The sequence below is a fragment of the Diplotaxodon limnothrissa genome, linkage group LG22 (genome assembly GCF_057381915.1).
Source record: "Diplotaxodon limnothrissa isolate DT_005_m linkage group LG22, D_limnothrissa_male_GT1.1, whole genome shotgun sequence".
Classification (NCBI taxonomy): domain Eukaryota; kingdom Metazoa; phylum Chordata; class Actinopteri; order Cichliformes; family Cichlidae; genus Diplotaxodon; species Diplotaxodon limnothrissa.
The window spans coordinates 21,662,749-21,685,035 of NC_140616.1; the positions used below are offsets into that span (position 1 = coordinate 21,662,749).

The 22,287-nt window shown below is 41.9% G+C and overlaps 1 protein-coding gene across 1 annotated transcript in view; it reads right to left on the minus strand.

Annotated features, from left to right (window-relative positions):
• The window catches only part of kcnh8 (potassium voltage-gated channel, subfamily H (eag-related), member 8), a 60,444-nt gene that overhangs the window by 24,434 nt on the left and 13,723 nt on the right, over positions 1 to 22,287 (minus strand). The window contains exons 2-6 of the mRNA XM_085346908.1: positions 12,059 to 12,292; positions 7,819 to 7,950; positions 4,918 to 5,045; positions 3,482 to 3,719; positions 3,224 to 3,381 (exon numbers count right to left, since the gene is read on the minus strand). Of these exons, the coding sequence (XP_085203034.1) occupies positions 3,224 to 3,381; positions 3,482 to 3,719; positions 4,918 to 5,045; positions 7,819 to 7,950; positions 12,059 to 12,292 (890 nt within the window). The remainder of the gene's footprint in view (positions 1 to 3,223; positions 3,382 to 3,481; positions 3,720 to 4,917; positions 5,046 to 7,818; positions 7,951 to 12,058; positions 12,293 to 22,287) is intronic.

Genomic DNA, 22,287 nt, shown 5'->3' on the forward strand with positions numbered 1-22,287 from the left:
TATTTCTCCCCCTGTAGCCACGCCTTTAGCCCTGCACGCCTATCACAACAGCATGGCCAGTCATGCATGTTTATTTATTTATTTATTTTATTAATGCCACGGTATCGGCCCAATAAGCATGAATAACATTGTTCCCTAATGCCAACAGGGCATCCAGCCATACAGACCCAGGAGACCTACTCACAGCAGCTAAATCAAGCGGAGGTTTCTGTTTGCATCAACTATGTACTGCTGAAAAAAATGTTCATATCAGTAAAAAGCCAGATAATCTCAGCACACTTTTCATTTAAGAAAGAAGTAAGAAGTGAATGAAATGTACATTGGTGGTAAACATTTTCAAGTGAAGAAATGCTATTCAAATTTCCGCTCAGGACACGTTTTTGGACCTCCTGTGTTATTTTCTTGAAAAAATATTTCAGTCAAGCAGATAAAAGCAAAATTTCTGTGGGAACTAAAATGTACAGTTGTGCATGGAAATGCACACAAAATTTCAAGGTCAAGGTCAAGTTTATTTATAAAGCACATTTACAACAGCTCATGCTGGACAAAGTGCTTTGTAAACTAAAAGGCAACTAAAATAAGTAAAATGCACAACAATGATGTTAATGGGGCTGTTAAAACAAAAAATGTTCAGGCCAACATGTGCTAAAAGCCAGTGGATAAAAATGTGTTTTCGGTAAAGATTTAAAATGTTAGAGTGTTTGTGCAGATCTAATATTTAGAGGCAGACTATTCCAGAGTCTGGGACCTGTCACAGAGAAGGCTCTGAAAGAGTAAAGTTTTAAATTGGATCCTGTAAGGAACAGGAAACCAGTGTAGAGAGGCCAACTCTGGGTTATACGCTCCTTCTGTTTTGAACTAGTCAGCAGATGAACAGCTGCATTTTGGACCAACTGGAGATGATAAATAGAGGTCTGGTCCAAAGTACAGAGAAAAAGGGAAGAGTATTGAAAACACCCAATAAAAAGGAATATATCCAAGGAAAAGGACTAATCGGTGAGTATTGGTAACCTGCCTGGAGCTTGCTGTTCATATAAACAGTGGGTTTTTTTTTATATTATTTAATTACATATTTCTTCTGTTCCTTTATTCCCTCACAGTAAGAGTACAGCATTGTGCTAAAGTCTTGAGCTACCCCTCATATCTTTTTAATTTTGTAGGAAAATGCAAAATAGGTGCGATGCAGTGAAACAAGTGCAAGCATAAATGATAATATAATCTATATATATCAAAAATCAGTCATGCTGAAAAATGAAGCTGCTCCCAATGAAACTCTGTGTAGAGGATCAAAATGTGATGGTACTTTTCTGTGTTCATAATTTCATCAGTGTTGATAAGCTCTCCAACACTGCTGATTGAAATGCAGCCCAAACCCATGACAGAGCCTCCACCATGTTTTACAGATGGCTGTAGACACTTGCTGTTATACATCTCTCCTGACCTCATCTGTACATATTGACTTTTTGAACCAAAAATTTCAAAATTGGATTCATCACTCCTGTTACCACTAATTTTCAGGCCAGTTCTTAATTTAATTTTGAATACCATACCTGTTTCCCTTCATTAAAAATGGCTTCCTGACAGCCACCCTTTCACTGGCACAATTTCTCATGAAGCTTCAGTGAACAGTAGCTGGATCAGCTGAAGAACCAGATGCATCTCTTAGGTCCTGTGTCAGGTCTTTGCTGAAATTTTCCCCTTTTCCTTAAGAAAACAACTTTCAAATACTGTTTATCGTTATTTTTATTTTTGTTTTTTGATCACTCTGCTTTAATGACTTACTCCAGACAATATCGAGATACGCTTCCAGTTTTAAGTTCACATTTCTTTGGGAATCACTTTGTTGGTGCAAAAATACTATTTTATGTCTGCCAACTCTGTTATGTTTTGCATTTTTTGTGCATTCAGCTATAAAATTTGGGTAAAATTATGTGTTTTTGTGACAATCTGCGGGTAACAAAATGATGCACAGAAACCTTTTCATATATACACTTTCAGCGATAACCAGTGTATAGACACCCAATATATACATACAAATTACAGCACCCAGAATCATAGACTTGCTTTTGCTTAATTCTATACTTTTCCCTCTGTCCCCTTCTGTTTCCTAAACTTGTGAAATATGTACAAACATTATCTGCATTTTATAATACACAGAGCAATGATCATGGAAAATGAGAGCATTATAGAGACTATGAAAAAGAGCAAGAAAGTGCAAGTGACACAAAACAACAGAAAAGTCACAAGATAGAATGCGAAACACACTAAAAACAGAAATGACTGAGACATATGACAAAAACAACAGGGAAACAAAAGAGAGGAACAGCGCTGAGGCCCCATGGCTCATTTCGGTGAAAGATGGCTTCTGTTCTCAAAAGGGACATCAGCATGAATGCTCCTGTCCTTAGAGGAGACTTCACGCAGAACGTTCCTCAATTACTAGCCATTCCTGCTGATCCCAGCGGGGAAATGGAGGAACTCATGGCCTGGTACCCCTACACACAAATCCTGGCCTACTGAGCATGTGGTATTTCCATTAATAGAGTCTTGTATCAAACCGGTACCACTGCCTGCAGCAGCCTTTTACTACTCGCATCCTTTCCCTCCCTCCTTACCTTGAAAGTAAATATTTTTTTTCATTTTGCTGATTTTTTTCAAACAGCGGCCGAATTCTTCTATTAACCGTCTCCTTTCATAACACAGATCTGTACACTTTCTTCCTGCTCTTTAATACCTGTTCTGTTCTGAGCATTTAGTCAAACACGCACCTATTTGAGACTGGATGCTTGTGTGCATCCATCCAGTACTCCGTATTGAGCTTTTGATCCACTCTACAGCAGCTGAGTGAGCAAACAGTGATATTCAGCACAGTCAAAGCATCCCATTCTCTAAATTAGAGACCAGAGAACGAAAAGTTCTATAAGCAACCAATCAAAACCTCCCTAAAGTGCAATGCTTCGACTCAGTGACATCATTCATCCGGGGACAAGACAACACAGTCTACCTAATTGCTCCAGATCTCTGTTTCTTCCTCCTCTCAATTGTTCTTTAGGGGGATATGTATTTTACTAAAGCAACAGAAAAAAAAGTTTTAATAATGCAGATGTGATAGTTTTGTCAGTGCTTGCTCAGTGCACGTAATTAATATCCCAAAGAGACACTGAAAGAGCTCTGGAAACCAAATTATGTTGCGGTGTTAGGCATCGAGCCAGTTGCTACTCACCACGCTGACTTTCACGGCGTAGAGCAGGTCAAAGGGCAACGCGGCCACCAAGTCGATGATAAACCACGTGGTCAGGTAGTGGATGCATATCTGTCGTGCGTCGAAGACCACCTGGCCTGACTTGCTGACATAAGTGGTACGAAAATTGAAAACGATGTCTGGCAGTTGAAGAAAAAAGACACACACAGGCTTGGTGCTTATTATGAAGACTCAATTATTTACAAGTGACAATAAAACAGTTTTAAGACAGCAACCGACCTATGATGAACAATATCTCCACGGCAATGTCACTGACGGTTGTGCTGCGGGTCAGGTCGTCATCGTTACCGATGAAGCACACGTTATAGGGCACCGTCACGGCAACGTAGAACGTGGCGAGCAGAATCAACCAGTCCCATCCTGCTTTGAATGTGCTGTAGTGTAGTAAGATGAATTTGGATTTCTTGGCATCTGCTACCTTATACTCGGGCAGAGCAGGTAGGTCGCCAAACACATTCTGGATGGGACAATATAAGGGGGAAAAAGCCAGTTTATCCACCTATTTCCACCTACAGTCAAGCGAAAAAGAAAGCACGCCTTCTTTTAATTATTCAGGTCATGAAGGTTTGACAGCATTTATTAATGCACAGCTCTCATAATGTTCCAACTTTCAATCAGGTTGATGTACTGGGCCATTGTAGCACTTTGATAATTTTCTTTTCAGAAATTCTGTTCAACATCCTGTTGCATGTCCCAATTTGGGCCAAATGTTAGCTGTTTGACTGCTAATGTCCTCATTTATGACTCTGAAATATTTTGGTATACAGAGGGGTTCATGGTCTCCAAAGTATCCAGCTCCTGTAGCTGAATTTCTTAGTCTTTACCCCCCATCACCGTGCTAAAGGTTGGTATGAGTTTGGCTTTCACCGAGTGTGGTGTTGCACATTATTGCCAAATATCTCTGCTTTGGTCTCATCTGTCCAAAGCACATTGTTTCTGCAGTGTTCAGTTTAGTGAGAAGAGGGTTTCTTCTGACAGCTCTTCCACACACGCTGTCATTGTTCTGTCTTATTCCTATTGTCTTTAACTTTAACATGTAGACTTTGAGATGTAGCTCTTGGACTTTTTGCAATACTCTGAGCATTGCACAGTCTGACCTCGGGGTGGATGTGATGGGACATCATGCTGGCAATTGTCTTGAATATTTTCTACTTGTAAATCTATTTCACTGTAGAATGATGGACTTCAGATGGTTTAGAAACGGCCTCATAGGCAGCAACAATTTCTCTAAGATCATTGCTGATGACTTTCCTTCTTGGCATTATGCAACACACACCTGAATTCTGCAGACCAACAAACTGCCAGAACCTCTTCTTTCATAGAGGTGCTCACACTTGCTAATATTCAGTTAATCAAGTACATTAGACCCTCTTTTTACCACACTGCTTTTGCATTTGACTTGATTTTTTGTTAAATAAATAATCACATTATTAATACAGGAATGAAATTACTCAAACTATTCATATTGTTGTAAATTCACTGTTTGTGAGAGATATTTGCTCCTAGCCCTTGAGTGTGTCCATTGTGCTTCACTAACAGCAGTTATCTTCTTAATTCCCAAATTGCACAATCTGTCCCCATCCACTTTTTAAATGAATCCTTCATCACAGTGCATCCTGTCCCATTGTTTGAAGAGGCTGATGATATGATGATACCTTGTTGAGTTTAATCTTGCTCTTCTCTCTGCTGTGTAGGTGCCCAGAGATGTGATAAAGTACGGTACTGCTCCGCAGACGAGCCGAGCTGAAAGGAGAGCCTGTTTTCACCCTGCCGCGCCGTCGCTCTGGAAATGCACACAGGGAAAAATTAGTACACACCGCTCTACAACACTTTACCCCCCAAGGTTAACTGATGACTGAACCAGCCATTATACTTGATGAAATACATAATATTCTGCCTTGAATAGGAAAACATGAATATGCAGCAGTGGGAATAATTCATTTCTAAGCAAACTGTGTTATTTGATCAGAAATGCAAAGATAGTGAATGATATTTACAGTCCTTTGGCCTTTTGTTTGGTCAAAAAACATTTATTATGCTTTCATCCGCTGTACTGGACAAACCCGTTGACTGATAATGTCTTATTGTGTAAGTACCATCTCGAACAAAACAGTGCAATTTTCAGCTTTGATAAGTCGCCACTGGGGCAAAGAGGCAGTTCAGTAAGGTATATTTTCTGTGGTAAATTGCTACTGGTGTGGGACTGTGTGTAGCAGATAAAGTAGATAGTGCAGGATAGTGCAGGAGTGATGTGTTCAGACTGAGGAGTTGGGTAATGGGAGAAGGCACTTTATTGCTGCTGGGTTCTGGGCCTCATTCTCACCGCTGCGCACCCACAGGAAAGGACTAAGGCTAGATTGGCTTGAAAGGGGATAACAACGATAACAAAGCTGCAGAATAGAAGTGATAACTGCTTCTGAGTGTCCTTTGGAAAGTATATGAGTCTCTGGTGTGTGTTGTGGGTGTGTGCGCGTGTGGACCACAGACAAGGAGAAAAGACAGGGCTCATCCATAACACGGTGCAGCCTTGGGGGACGCGACACGGCAGGAGCACAGAGGCAGAGACATTCTTATTTTTAGATCTAATGAATTTCCCTCCACTTTTAAAGCCATTCTTGTGTGGGTAGAGGGGGCACACAGGTAGGGAGGGGTGGATGTTGTGCATAAGTAGGGGAAGCCGTGGACAGATTGTAAAATCAGATGGAATAGATGAGAAACTCATGGAGGGATGCAGTTGTGAAAAAAGTACTCAAGGATGCAAAAAGTCAAGTAGAGGTGAGAAGCCGTTTTGCCAAAGGTGAAAATGTTTGTCATAAAAGAAGAGAACAAACAAAGGAATGACAGGAGATCGACAAGATACGCAAGAGTCTCGTCTTAAGCTTGAAAGTTTTTGAAGACTCTTCACCTCTCATTCAAGAGGCTTCTTCAGCTCTAAAAGCAAAAGGTGGAGGGTCCCACGTATTTAAACCCTGGTGAGTTGTCCCTCGAGAAGTGGTTGTTGACCAATATTAATCATGAAATAAGGTGTGAAAAAAGGTGTGGGTCATTACCACCGGAGGTTTTGGGTGAAACCACTGTCAGACCTTGCCCCACCCTATCATCTAACCTAATGAGGTTACTTGACACATGATTTGTGATTTGGGTAAGGTGCTTGTGAACGGAAGAAAGAAGAGTGACCTTTACCCTTTAGGTGCACTTGTACAGTGTTGTCCTGTCGAGCTCGCTCTTCTATGTTGTGTCATATCTTTATGTAGTGGCTGTTTGGGTTTTTGGTTAAAGCATAAAGTTCAGGTCATCACTAAACGGAAGATCAGTGGTTCGATCCAGTCTGCATGCCAAATATCCTTTGGTAAAAATACTAGATGGCCTAAGTTGATCTCCAAATCATCCATGGGAGTGTGAATGGGTGTGACTGTTGGAGAGCCATTAACCATAGAAAAAAGTGCTTATATGAATGGGTGACTCAGACAATTTTTATAAAGCACTTTGAGTGCTCAGGTCTAGTAGAAAAGCACTATGTAAGAACCAGTCCATTTACCATTTGCCTTAGTTCACAGGAAGACACACATGATTAATAGTGGGTCTCAAACCCATTATACTGTGCTGTTTGTCTGTGTCAGAGGCATGCAGCATCAGCCTCTTTCCTTTTCTATGAAAAGCATTTCATTATATGGGCAAAAATAACTTTGCTTTCTGCTTCCAGTTCCGCCTTATTTACAGAGTAATTAGGCAAATCCAGAAGAGGAAGGTCTGAGATGAGAAACGTGAGTTTGCTTACTTCACAAGCACATAGATTCACACACATTGACTCTGGCTTTAGCTTAGCTTCTTTATGTATTGATGAAAATCACAAAAGCTGGAAACATTGATTGAAGTTCATTTTTAAATTCCCTATCAGACAGAACATGCTAATCCTGACCAAAGCACCTGAACAAAGACTGGTTTTAGATTAAAAAAATAAAAACAAAAACCGATCTATTGTCTTGAAATGCAAGTAAAGGCTTTATACATAATTTATTTAAAGACAGGGACTGATACAGTGGTTAGCACTGTTGCCTCACAGCAAGGTCTTGTATTTGAATCCACTGGACATGTGGGACCTTTTTAGGGTTTGTATGTTCTTCCTCATGCTTGTGTGCGTTCTCTGTGGTAAACTTGCAATTATAATTTGACCGCTGGGATAGGCTCTAGCTCCCTGACGCTGAATTGAATGGATGGATGGATGTTATATTAACTCTTGGTCTTTAGTTTGCACTACAACCTTTTGCCCCACAAACCTAACTTGTACAGTATGCAGTAAAGAAAGATGAATAACAGTATAAGGGGACCTTACTACTCCCAATACACTCAGCTTCAACACATATTTTATGCAACAGCTTAAGGGGATTGTTTTTGTCTACATCATGAAACACCAGTTTAACTATTGAATCCGATGGATAAGCTGTGGCTGCTTACATTATAAAAATCCACATGCAAAATGAAGATTAAATATTTGGGGATTCTGGTCACCTCTCTTTAGAGGACATAACTTCCTGTACATAAATGCACATACAGACCTTCCCTCTTGTCTTCTTGGATGGCTTTGACTTTAGTGTCAGTGATGTCCTTAAATGAAGCCAGAAAGAGCACCACGTCGCCTTTTTCGTTCTTAATTGGCACAATGTCCAGCAGGCACCAGAACAACACAGCTGAAAGGGGAAAACACACACAAGATTTACAGTTTGTGCGTATACCGGTGTGTTTATGCAAAAGCAACAGTTCCAAAGATTTTGACTTATTAGTGAGCCTGTCTACAGCTGGATGCCCCTCGGGGGAAGCAGAGACTTTAAATAGATCAAGCCACTTTTCTCCAGGCACAGCAAGAGATGAACCCATCTCTGAGGTCCCATCTCCTGCTAAATAGATTGTGGGCAGTGTTTCTGATCAGAATGAGTGTGCTCGTTGTGGTTATTGTGCACTTGTTAAACGATTGATTTACCAAAGGAAAGTGTCATAGGAGACAGATTTGTGCATCCAGAAAATACAAGTAGACCACATTGTATCCTTTTGTATGTACTGTAGATGAGCCAAAAAGTTAACAAAATGCATACTGTGGAATTATCTCCAGCCTGCCGTCTGCCTCAACTTTGTGGAACATTTCTTTTTAGTTCATTGTTTTGGTTCCACAGATCAAAACTTTGGGACTGTTTTTACAGCTCTCATTAAAAGCCACTGTACGCTGCCTGCCGAGCACCGAACAGCAAACAATTAGGAGCATGCTAGTGAGCACAGTGGAGCATTCAGTAGCTAAGGGACAGATGTTTTTCACAGAATTTTGATGAGACTACAGCAGATTGAGAAGAAGAGCAAATATTGGGCTTGGATGGACTGAAAATTTGAAATGAAACTAAATCGTGTTTCGTGTCCTCTGGATCTGCATATGTGCAGTTGTCTGCTTATGAGTTTACTCCATCAGCTTAAAAAGTGATCAAGTCAGGGCTGTATCTAAAAGCGAGTTTGTGTTCCTTAAGGACCGTCTGGAAGTCTTCTTTATGTTAATTATTTAATCACATCAAATTATACCTAATCCACATCAAGCTGGGGGATTGTGCATGGCTGGCAGTAAATAATAAGGACAATATTTAAATAAACCTAATGTAGGTAGGTAGGTGAACATTTTAGTTCTTTAAAAGGATTCGTCTTTTTTTTAGCACACAATGTCACTGTGACAGTAGAGATCTTTGCTCTACCTTTACTGCTTTTCTGCTCAGTAATTAGAAATGAGTTGTTGATCAAGAGGGATTTCCCATGGAGTTCCCTCCCATCTCTCCCACTCACTAAATCCCCCTCACCTCATGATAACTAAATCTCAGTATTTTTCGTCTCCCCGTGTGTACGTGCGAATATCTGTCTGCCTGCAAGACAAGGCAGCACTATCAAGTACACAGTGAGAGAAAGAGCCTTCTTGATTGCGATCATGCAGCGTTGGCTTTTCTCAGGCAGACAGACGGAGGACAAACTGAGTCAATCAGCCGCGTTTACTTTCGGGACGCTGCTGTGACAGACGAAAACGAGAGGGATGAGGCAACACAAAAAGGCTGAGGCAGGGGAGGAAGCAGCAAGATAAGGAACAGAGACATAGAAAAAGCGGTGCCAAAAGAACAATGTGGAGATGGTAATAAGACCGGGACTGAAACAAATGGCATTGCCATGAGAGAAAGAGAGAGAGATGAAATGTAACAAAAGGGCTGAGTGAAAAGAAAAGGAGATGGTGGCAAAGACAACAAAGATGCGGGTAGAAAATCACATCTGTGATGCTATTAGCAAAGCTGTGTATACCCTGCACGACCTGCTGAATTTGCTTTAAAAGCCAATCAAAAATAAACACATGCAAACATGCTAAAAAATCTGACATGTGCACGAATCACCATCTCTGTTTTACTCGTTTTGAGAGAGCATGCAGCATGGCAAATCATCTTCACAGCTGCTGTCAAAACAGCGTAATCACAAACAGCTTTTGATCAGTTCACACAATGGTGTTTGCAGATCTCTCAATTTCTAAGTCCTCTGCAATATCAGACAGATTTGTGTGTTTTGAACATCCTCTATTAGGCGTGCACTAAAGTGCAGTAAATATGTTGCATGTGCATGCAAACTTTATTATAAACAGCAGTGAAAAAAAAAACAAAGCAGGTAGTAAGGCAGTCACACCTGAGTTCTACTTATTGCCAAACGCACGGGTGCAGGAACATCAATTACCCCATGACTAGATACTAATTGGACTTTTATATTAGCAACCCATCTACACGGGAAGCCTTTAGAATCTCCTCTGTGGTTGATTCTGCTGTGTATTGCCTAATTGATTTTGATGTGAATTTGATGAATGTTGTGAGTTTTGAGTCGATATCCTTTTGGGCTCCTGCAGCTGTCCAGGTTTTTAAGATTTTTGTGACTGGTGGAGCATCACTGGTGAATATTCCACTCATATCCTAAGTGGAAGCTAGTGGAAGCAAGTAGAAAAAAAAGCTCTTTTTGGTTAATTAAAATCTTTTTTCAAACCTCGTTTTAGTCTTTAGTTTACTTTTAACCAACTACAATAACCTTCTGGGCAGGACTCGAGATGTGACAGAACATGTAGGTAGTACAACATCAGTCAAAGGAGAAGTTGGACTTCTACTGCTGACTTTTACTCTTCTGGAGATGAAGAAATGTGTGCGGTAAAACCAAGATGGAAAATAATGATTTAGCATCCAATAATTTGGTTATTTATAATATTTTTCTGTCTTTCCTCTCACACCCAACCAGTGTTGGTGGAGTCTGGTTCTACTCGCGGTTTCTTCCTGTTAAAAATGAGTTTTTCCTTCCCACTGTCACCAAGTCCTTGCTCACAGAGCCGTACCATTTCTTTCTACTATTGTTGGGTCTTTATCTTTCAATATAGTGTCTTGAGGAGTTGTCATGAATTGGCACTATAAAAAAAAAATGGAACTGAATTGAATTGAAAGTAATATGATGGTCCTCTCAGCTGTAACCTCATCTACAGTATAGACTGGCTGAGCCCAGTGCTGTGTAAATTGATGGCAGCTTTAGAGACATTGAACCAACACTGTTTGTTTGAATCAATGTTTAGAAACAACAGCTCGTAAAGTGACAAGCTCATTTGATCAATTTAAAAACATTAACAGCTGCTGGAACTTGCGGTTCTAGCAGCTGTTGCAGGCTCCATCTCCGTGCCAACAGAAAATAATGTCGAGGCAGGTTCATTGCTCACCACTGATCTGTTTGGACAAAACAAAACAGAAATCTCCACAACCGAAAGTGAAAAATAAAGCAATCCAGTCAGATTATCAAGGAAGAGACTTTGCCCAGTTGCACAAGAACAGATTTCTTTTGTTTCCACAGACTTTATCAAATGTGTCATGTTGAAGGCTCAGTTGGAAACTCACGAATGAGCCCTAATGTGAAGTGAAAGAGAGACACTAAACTGATAAAATGAATAACTTTCCTCCTGGATTGTGACAGAGGAACTGCTGAGGTATTCACTAAAAAATACAACATTTGGCTGTCTGGGTGGAAACGTGTTTTTCTAATTATTTTGTAGATTCACAACTGGATCTGTTAAAAAAAACAAACCCCAAACAATAAGAAATAACAAAAACTCTTAAATGCAGGGGTACATAGCACCATCTCAGTTTGTATCACAGCAAGTGTGTATCTGCTGGCACCCTGACGATCTCATTATTTTGACTCCATTTTGTTCATTGGCCGGCTCGCTAATCAGCGAATCACACACCGAACCATACTGCACCACAGCTAGTTTCTGGTCTCGGTTTAATTGAAGGAGACGGGGTTAAGGAGTCACTAGCAGACAGCTATTAAAGTTTAATATGTCTCAGAATTAAATAATAACTGTAGGACATTCCCGACTGGTGGCTTTGTTTAATCACCATTTAATGAGAATGGCTCAATAAAAGAAGTAATACATCCATGCCTTCTGCCATTGCTTCATCTATCGACTGGCCCATCTACGCCAGGTAAAATTGACCTTCCTCAGAAATAGCCACACACAACTGCCATCCATTCGTGGAAATCTGAAAGACAAAGTACCCCATGGTGCAGTATCTAATAGCTTTCTGAGCCTGCCTACCATCTATGATTCCACAACCTAATTGGCAAATGGTAAATAAAGGCTCAGACTCTGCACTGCGTTGTGAAGCGACTCGGCATGAGCTGAAAACAAATGATAAATGAAGGGAGCCAACAATAATTGAGCATGCAACTCAAATACTACAGCTAGGAAAGTGACATTTGACTGACCTGTCTTTTTGTAGAACATGATCTCATCCTTAAACTCTTTGCGCTCCTCCAAAGCCTCGTCGATGCTGAGGATGATGCTTTCGCTTGTCTCAGGACCATACAGGAACTTACAGGCGCAGCTCTTCTGCATGACCTCTGCCCGAGAGAAGCCTGTGAGCTCACAGAAGCCATCGGAGCAGTACACAATGGGAAACCCCTTCGACACCTGAGCATTGGCCAGGATGAAGTTGCTGTCTGCAAGAGAAAGAAAAGATAGAAAAGACTATTATCAAGGTTATGGTAGAATTTTGTTTTGTTTCTTTTTTTCTATTTACCTGGAAATAATGAATGCCTTTTATGAGGTTTCTGCTAAAAAGGAGAAATAAATGGAGAGCTCAGGATAGCTTAGTTCAATTCATAGCTCCTTTCCAAAGAAAAGGAGTAAACTGTTACATTTGGCCAGTGACCGAAAACAGATATAAAACAGAACTCTAAGAGCAAATTTCATTTTAATTCTTCTTTATTTTGCTGCTTCAAGAGGCCCTTCAGGTCCCAGAACCAATCTCCTAGCAACCAAAAAAATACACCATCTAAATTCACCATTGTTACTAACATTTCTTCTTTTTCTCCTCTTTACCTTGGTGCTTGGGTAGTAGTGTACAATTGGTTTTAAGAGCATTTTCACAGAAAACAGTAGTTCTGTATGTCTGAAAAAAACCCATTGATGAACCAAAGCACTAAGGAAACTAAGAGACAGCCTTTATTGCTGAAAAATGAGGCCAATGCAAAAGTGTCTCTAATGGCCACTTGAAGCTCATTCCTGTCCCAACAGATTCCTACGACGAATTCAAGAGTATTAAAAGCATGTTTACAGGCTGGTACAAAAAGCAGTTTGGCCTTTATTCTTCCCCGTTTTATAACAACAGTACAATTTAGTGAACTTTTTTTGTTTTAAATAACTCATCCATTTGGTTAAAGCCTATAATTAGGGGTGTGGTTGCACTGACTGCTTTGGGTCCTGACAATTAATTTATTTCTAAAACTGCTTGTACCTTTGGGGGCCTCCTGAAGTATTTTAATGGAATTATCTGAAAAATGACTGACAAGGAAATTTGTGCTTCAGTTTTTTTGTGAATGAAATTCTGCTCTTTGATGAGTCTGTTACTTTGCACTGTTTAGCAGATATCTATGTACACTAGTACAGTTTATGGGTGCAGCTTACTAGCCATGGTTGGTAGCATTAGCTGATAATTTGGTGCTCTATCCTCTCATCTATGTGCTATATGGACAAAAGTACTTGGCCTTCTACATTTTATGGCTACAGGAATCGTTTGGCCATCGAAACTCATGCCATGAAGCTTCCAGTGCACAGTCTCTGTGCTGATGTTAATGGCAGAGGAGGTTTGGATCTCTGCAGTTACTTAGCGTTGCAGACCTTTATGCACTATGCACCTCAGAACTCAGCGAATCCACACTGTAATTTTATGTGGCAGAGTTGCTGATTCTTAAAAACAACACAGCTTACAGTTAACATGGAACAAATTTGACAAATAATCAAATTTCACACACAAAGTGTCAACACTGGCATCCTATTACAGTATCATGCTCAAATTCAGTGAGCTCTTTAGAATGAAAGCTTGCAAAGGCCGATTGCACCTGTTCTGAAAAATTAAGAGGTGTGGCTTCATACTTTTGTCCACATAGTTTCCAAAGCTAACATGGAAATGGTCAAGACACTAACATCAAGGATGTCAGAATGTGCAGCCCAGAAGCCAGTGGATGACATCACGGTGGGTATGGCTGTCTTTTTTATACAGTCTGTGTACAAACCCCAAATTTGCTAACAGATGCCAGCATGCTTCAGAAAGCCAGAAGGAAAACCGCAAATGGGTGTCAATTTATTATTTTTTTTACCGGCCCAAATGCCTAATATGAGACATCTTTCATATTGCACACTGCCATCTCATCCATATTGAAATGAGAAACTAGCTATCATCATTTCTTTTTTTCTGGAAAGCTGAACATTATGAACAGAAATTTGGCCTGCTCATCTGTGGAAACTGTACTGCCAGCACTGGGACACCAAAATGCTTTTATCACCACCAACTTCTGAAACTTCAAACAGTATAAATGGAATCGTTTTCAACTGGTCAAGGAGTGCCTCTCTAGCTGTTTCAATGACTTGCTCTCACTTAGCCACTGCAGTGATATTTTAACACAGAAAAACTCATTCTGATAGGATGGGGGTTTTGTTTTGTTGTTTTTTTAGCTTAGACACATAAAGGCCTGTATGGGTAAAATAAAGGTTATTTAACTAAATAAATTAGTGATTTCTGTGTAGAAAGAAATATGCCTATGAAACTCCTTGAAAGTCCCTGGCTTTAATAAACACTGATTTCTCATTTGTAATACTCTTAGTGAGAGTCGTGTTAAAGATAGGCCATGGGCTCAGGAGAAATTTTGGTAAAGAGTGAGAGAAAAATCTGGAGAAGGGGATCACTAAGGGAGACGTGACGTGATGACAGTGAAAAAAAGAATCACTGTGCTGAAGTCTATCACAATTAATTAGCCCATTTGTGTCTAACTCTAAATACCCAGTTGAAGTGGACCAGCTGTTTCTACCTGAATCCATCTATTAAGGCACACAAACATACACCCATGTGTGCAAACAAACACCCACAGTGGCAGGATTGTGCAGAATGATGCTGAGCTGTGCTGACAGACAGCTACTGTTTACAGTACAATGCCCATTATACACGACAGTTGACTATGCTGCTTTGACGGTTTCTATAGTGCGTGAGTGTCTATAGGTCTATGTATTTGCGTGTCCACTGCTGTAATTTGATAAGCAGTCAAACCAGCAAATCCTTGTCCATGAATTACACGATGAAGTAAGAATACAGATACATGCATGGCTTCATTTGGTATTGAGAAATTATACAGAACCCACACAAATTTTGAGACATTTGTATAATCAGAGCAAATAAATGAGCTGCAAGCACTTTACTCGATACACCAAACACAAACCCACAAAGTGACACGAGCTTGTTTATAATCACTGGCTGACACATCCTGCAAAGTGACTTGTTCAATTATGTTTCATTGCAAAAATCAATTTTCTGCATCAGTAAATCTTTTTTTTCTTCATTCCAGGTAATTAATAGTTTTATGTTTTATGTCAGGGTTTGTTGAAAGCAGACACCTTAGATCTGAACTGGGAATTCAACTACAGGGAACAAAAATCTTGTATGTGACACAAGAGGAACGAGCAGCTTGTTCCTTTTCTCGAATCCCATCAAGAAATCAATAGTTGCTTCAGCACTCTGACAGTGCTCACTATAAAAAAAATATAAATGTCATTATACCCGATGCTTTTAGGTTATTTAATAACAGAAACACATTTGCTTATTAAAGCTTTAGTACTATTTCCATCATCGCTATTACTTATTGTTTAATATTGGCTAAGATGTGGGAAAACAGAACAGTAACAGGAAACTGTTTTGGACACTCACTAGCCTCTTTATTAGCTACACCTTACTAGTACTAGGTTTTACCCACGGTTTAATGGTGTTTATGCCAAGTTCTGATCGAATGTGCTACAAAGCACAATCCCACGTTGAAAGTTGCATAAATCAACTTTCTTCCTCATTCTAATTCTTGGTTTGAACTCCAGCAGGTTCTCTTTACCATGCCTAAATACACTGAGTTGCTGCTGTGTGATTGGCTGATTAGATATGTGAACTTTCCAAGTAGTTGAATAGATGTACCTAATGAAGTAGCTGGTGAGTGTAGTTTTGGTGGCAATTTGAACTGTAATAACCAATAAAAACAAAAATAGTCTTTAGCCTTTCCAAGTCCACAAGTCTGCTTGGGTCTGTTTGATGTAAATTCAAAGAATAAAGAGTTCAAAGAATAATAGCAATGACTATATGACCATCATGTCTCTAGTCGTCTGTGTCCAAAACAGAGTATAATCTATTCTTTAATCTGTCTTAAAATACTTTCTGGCTATTTGAATACCAATACAGGAAAACAAGTAATTTACAAAAACTTGCATAATTCATTTGCATTGACAGAAAAATTGAAATGTTTTGGTTTTTTACCAAGAGCTGTGGTAAGCATGACTAGGAAAACAAAATGTAACAATGTTTTGGATTCATTAGCATACAGAAAAGTCTAATTGACAGTGATCCCAATATGTGAAAAAGAAAAACACATATGAACGTGTCTACGTCAGCAGCAGTATTTGGCCTGAATGGCCCAGACAGATGGTCAGAGTGGGTCTTAGCACTGGGACTGGCTGTCAGGCGTGAGGCCCCTGAGGCTGAGGGTATGAAAAAGGGAGGCAGTCAAGACTGTTGGAGATTGAGACTCGTGAGTCCTGAGGAAAGGCCCGCAGCCTATCTCGTGGCAGCTCTCAGAGCACAGGAGGTTGGTGTTGACAAAAAACTCTACTGTGTTTGCCAGCAGATTAATTTGTTTGCTTAGAATTGACAGGTATGCAATATATTGTCTGCACATACAGTATACTTGTACTGCGTCACATGGTGGGGAGACAAGGTCATCTTAGGTAACTTGTTTTACCTGGCATGACCTTGTCTCCCCTCCCCTCAGGATCAAACACATAATATGAACATACTCTAGAACAAAGCAAACATTAAGCTAAGCATGTACATTAAACTCTACTCTCCTTTCATGCCCTGTGTTAAATTCAATATGTTAAGAACTATATTTAGCCTATAGTTGCTTTCGCACAACAAAATCAGGTCAGGGCAATGAAGTTTTCTTCTCACATGCAGCTCACAGCAGGGAATAGCTTCAGACAAATTCTCACTACTGGAAATTCTCTATTTGGTTTTGTCTAGGCAGCTGCCTGGTGTTCGAGAAGCAGGACACATGACACTCACTCATCACTGTGAATTCACCAGAAAATCACCTGGGCTATTTTTCCATGGGTGCAACTGAACTTCACATGTGCTTTGCAGTATGCAACTAGTAGGTTAACGACCAGTTAATTTCTGGTCTGACTGTGTCTGACTTCTGACATGCACCTAACCTAACCTATTGGGTTATCTATAGAAAGGACCTGGACTAAAAACACCTTATAATTGTGTCTCAGAACACATACTTCAAACTTACACTTGCTATTTTGAACACATAAGAGCAGTCATACCAGAATCAGAATCAGAATCAGAATCAGAATGGGTTTATTGCCAGATGTTGAGGTTTACAACATTAGGAAATTGCTGCGGTGCTTCAGTGCAGACAATAAGAATTAAAGTGCTATGTAGAAAGAAAGATATGTGCATGAGATATACATGAGATATATACATGAGAATAAGAATTATGAGTGCTACGTAGAAAGATATATACATGAGTGCAGGTGGTGATCAGTGCCAAACATATATACATGAGAATAAGAATTATGAGTGCTACGTAGAAAGATATATACATGAGTGCAGGTGGTGATCAGTGCCAGACATGAAATGATGCAGTGACACAGCGTAGGGTCATGTGTTAGTGGCGGGGACAGTCATGTGGTTATTGTTCATGTGTCCAACAGCAGAGGGGAAGAAACTGTTCTTGTGGCGAGAGGTTCTGGTGCGAATGGACCGGAGCCTCCTGCCTGAGGGGAGCAGGTCAAACAGACTGTGTCCAGGGTGAGAAGGGTCAGCTGAGATCTGGGCTGCACGCCGCAGTGTCCTGGAGGTGTACAGGTCCTGCAGAGATGGGAGTCTGCAGCCAATCACCTTCTCAGCAGAGCGCACAACACGCTGCAGTCTCTGTTTGTCCCTGATAGTGGCTCCAGCGTACCACACGGTGATGGAGGAGGTGAGGATGGACTCGATGATTGCAGTGTAGAATTGCATCATCGTCCGTGTTGGCAGGTTGAATTTCTTCAGCTGCCTCAGGAAGTACATCCTCTGCTGGGCTTTCTTGATGACGGAGGTGATGGTGGGCTCCCACTTCAGGTCCTGGGTGATGGTGGTACCCAGGAAGCGGAATGAGTCCACAGAGGTGATGGGGGTGTCAGTCAGGATGATGGGGGGGAGTGGGGCTGTGTGCTTCCTGAAGTCCACAATAATCTCCACTGTCTTCTGGGCATTCAGCACCAGGTTGTTGTGGCTGCACCAAGACACCAGACGTACAACCTCCCTCCTGTAGGCAGACTCATCCCCGTCAGAGATGAGCCCAATGACGGTGGTGTCATCTGCGAACTTGATTAGCTTGACAGACTGGTGGGTGGAGGTGCAGCAGTTGGTGTACAGGGAGAAGAGCAGAGGAGAAAGAACACAGCCCTGAGGGGAGCCGGTGCTGATGGTCCGGGAGTCCGAGACATTCTTCCCCAGCCTCACGTGCTGCTTCCTGTCCGTCAGGAAGTCAGTGATCCACCGGCAGATGGGATCAGGCACATTCATCTGGGAAAGCTTGCCTCGGAGATGGTCTGGAAGGATGGTGTTGAAGGCAGAGCTGAAGTCCACAAACAGGATCCTGGCGTAGGTTCCTGGGGAGTCCAGATGCTGCAGGATGAAGTGTAGGGCCATGTTGATGGCGTCGTCTACAGACCTGTTGGCTCTATATGCAAACTGCAGGGGGTCCAGGAGGGGGGCCGTGAGGGTCTTGAGATGGGAGAGAACTAGGCGCTCAAATGACTTCATGACCACAGATGTCAGAGCCACGGGTCTGTAGTCATTTAGTCCAGTGATCCTAGGTTTCTTGGGGACAGGGATTATGGTAGAGGACTTGAAGCAGGCAGGCACATGACATGCCTGCAGTGAGGAGTTGAAGATGCCAGAAAACACTGGGGCCAGCTCGTTTGCACAGTGTCTGAGGGTGGCAGGAGACACACCGTCTGGGCCGGGAGCTTTTCGAGCATTCAGACTCTTAAACTGCTTCCTCACATCTGCTTCATGAATATGAAGAGTTGTGGTGGGAGGAGGTGGTGTGAAATCCTCTTTTGTGTGGGGTGAGGGGGCGGGTGTTGCAGGTGAACAGTTTGAAGGTGGTGATGGCTCTATGGAGGGGGGAGAGGTGGGGGAATGAGTGTCCAAAGTGCCTCTATTGTTGGGGTCGTTGGAGGTGTGAAGGCTGCCTGATGGCTCGTCAAAACGGCAGTAGAAGTCGTTTAGGGTGTTGGCTAAGAGCAAGTCATCAGTGGAGTGGGGGGTTTTAGGCTTGTAGTTTGTAATATTCCTAAAACCTTTCCACACAGAGGCCGAGTCATTCTCTGAGATCTGCTGCTGCATCTTCTCAGAGTGCTGATGTTTGGCAATGTCCACTTCCTTAGTGAACCTGTACTTGGCCTCTCTGTAGCAGTCCCTGTCTCCGCTTCTGAACGCCTTACTCTTTTCCAGCCACAGCTTTTTGAGTTTAGGAGTAAACCAGGGTTTGTCATTGTTATAACTCACCCTGGTGCGTGATGGCACAATGCTGTCCTCACAGAAGTGGATATAGGAGGTGACAGTGTCCGTAAACTCGTCCAAGCTGTTAGAAGCAGCCTTCATTGTGTCCCAGTCTGTGGTCTCCAAACACGTGCGAAGCTCCTCCACAGCCTCGTTGCTCCACAGTTTTTTGGTCCTCACGACAGGTTTGGAGAGCTTCAGCCTCTGTCTGTACGCGGGGATTAGGTGGATCATGACGTGATCAGAAAGTCCGAGTGAAGCGCGCGGCACCGCGCGATAGGCCCCGCTGATCGTGCTGTAGCAGTGGTCCAATGTCCTCTCCTCTCTGGTCGGGCATTTAATATACTGCTTGTATTTCGGAAGCTCATGGCTCAGATTGGCTTTGTTAAAGTCCCCAAGAGCAATGATGAGAGAGTCCGGGTATGTCCGCTCCGTGTGGAGAATCTGCTCTGCGAGTGCGCACTGAGCTGCTTGCGCATCCGCGTCTGGCGGGATGTAAACAGCGGCCAGGATGAATGAAGCAAACTCCCGCGGAGAATAAAACGGTTTGCAGTGGATAAAAAGATATTCCAGAGAGGGAGAGCAGTGCTGAGCAATCACTGTTACATCTGTGCACCAGCCACTATTGATGTAGAAGCAGACACCTCCACCTTTGGTTTTACCGGAGAGAGCGGCCTGCCGGTCCGCGCGCAGCAGATGAAAGCCCTCCAGCTTGAGCGCGCAGTCCGGGATGTCCTCACTGAGCCACGACTCCGTAAAACATAAGACACAGGAGGAGGCAAAGTCACTGTTCATGCTTCTCATCAGGGCCAGTTCATCTATCTTATTCCAGAGTGAGCGTACATTAGAAAGGAAGATCCCAGGAAGGGCCGTTCTCAGTCCGCGTTTCCTCAAACGCACGAGTACGCCGGCTCGCTTACCTCTCTTTCGACGTCTCACTTTCCTGATCAGAGTCAGCAGTAAATCTGCCGCAGATGCGACAAATATTGGAAATAAATCCACAGGCGTTGTAGTCCTGCAGTTAAGGAGCTCTTCTCTGGTGTACGAGTATCCAGAGGAGTTCCCAGACACAGAAGAAATGCACAAAAACAAGACAAAAGTAACGCACTGAAGCACCAGGGCATCCATACGCGGCGCCATCTTGGCGCCAACAAGTTAGGCTATAAGAAGTGGCCCAATAAGCTACCCATAATGGTCCAAGTTGTAAGTGCATATAGCTGCACACTTCTTAGTCATCAATTATTATTTATTGCTGGGTCTGCTGCTTTAGAGTGGTTTGCATCACATCTATCTGAACCATTCTTTTCCCTGGCTGCCTTTTAGTACCAGTGTTTAGTACCAGTCCTCTTTTACTTTGCTTACCTATGATGTGCCACAAGGTTCATTTTAGGGGCCCTTATTATTTTGGTTATTTCAGTTATTTCTGCTCTTTCTTCAGCACACTGCGAGCACCTTTAAGGACATCTGTTATCACTGCTATGCAGATGACATTCAGTTATATATCGATTTTAAGTCTCAAGAGCTTTTGCAACAGTGCGCCCCAGACTCTGGAAATCTCCCTGTAAGCTTGAAATCCATGGACTAAACAACTAAAAAGTCATATTTTTAGACTTTTTAACCTTTGTTTTTATCCTCTGGCATTTTGTTGTGAAGCATTTGTGTGATGTTTATCTTTAAAGGTGCTATAGAAATAAAATTTTACTTATTATAATGGATACACTAGAAAAAGGGAAGGTCAAACAAACAACTAGATCATCATGTTTTTGTGTAGAAGATAGATGTGTGGTGAGAGGGTCCAGCAGTTGTAAATATTTGCAAAAATGCAGGAGCTAAGAGAACAGCTTTAGTCACAGTTTTTAACTTTTACACTTGAATTTGTGTGTAATGTAATTAAGTACAGTGTATAGAGTGCTTTACATGAAAGTGTGCTACCATTAGTACGACCACCACTACTAAATATTATTATTTTTGTTGTTTTTGTTGTGGTTATTAGAAACTTTATTTATATAGTGCATTTCAAAAAAATGTTACAAGATGTTGTCAAAGGAGCTTGCAAAGAAAAGCGTCTGGACTTCTTTAAGTTGCTTGAAGACGTTTCACCTCTCATCCGAGAAGCTTCTTCAGTTCTAAGGTCAAATGGTGGAGAGTCCCAGATATAAACCTAGTGGGAGTAACCCCCCACAGAGGGACAAAAGGACCCCCTGATGATCCTCTAATCGCCTGAGCCAAGGTGTGAAACTGGGCGTGGGTCCCAATCAGCCAGAGTTTCGGGTGAGCTCATTGTGAAACCTGGCCCCACCTTATCATGCGAATTCCTGAGGTCAGCTGGCCCAGGATGTGAGTGCTGACTTTAAAGTCAGCAAAGAGGCACAGAAAAGAAGACCAGACACCAGCTAGGGAGGATAAGAAGGACAGACGCAACAACATTGTCATCCCCTATGTAGCCGGTGTATCAGAGAAACTCAGGAGAGTTTTCTCCAAGCATGACATCCCAGTGTATTTCAGACCCAGCAACACGCTCAGACAGAAACTGGTTCACCCGAAAGACAAAACGCCAAAACACAAACTTAACAATGTGGTGTATGCTGTACAGTGCAGCGAGGAATGCTCAGACCTCTACATTGGAGAGACCAAACAGCCACTTCACAAGCGCATGGCACAACACAGAAGAGCCACCTCCACAGGACAAGCCTCAGCAGTCCATCTGCATCTTAAGGATAAAGGACACTCTTTCGAGGATGCCAATGTTCACATTTTGGACAGAGAGGACAGATGGTTTGAAAGAGGAGTGAAAGAAGCCATTTATGTCCACTGTGAGCGACCATCTTTGAACAGAGGCGGTGGTTT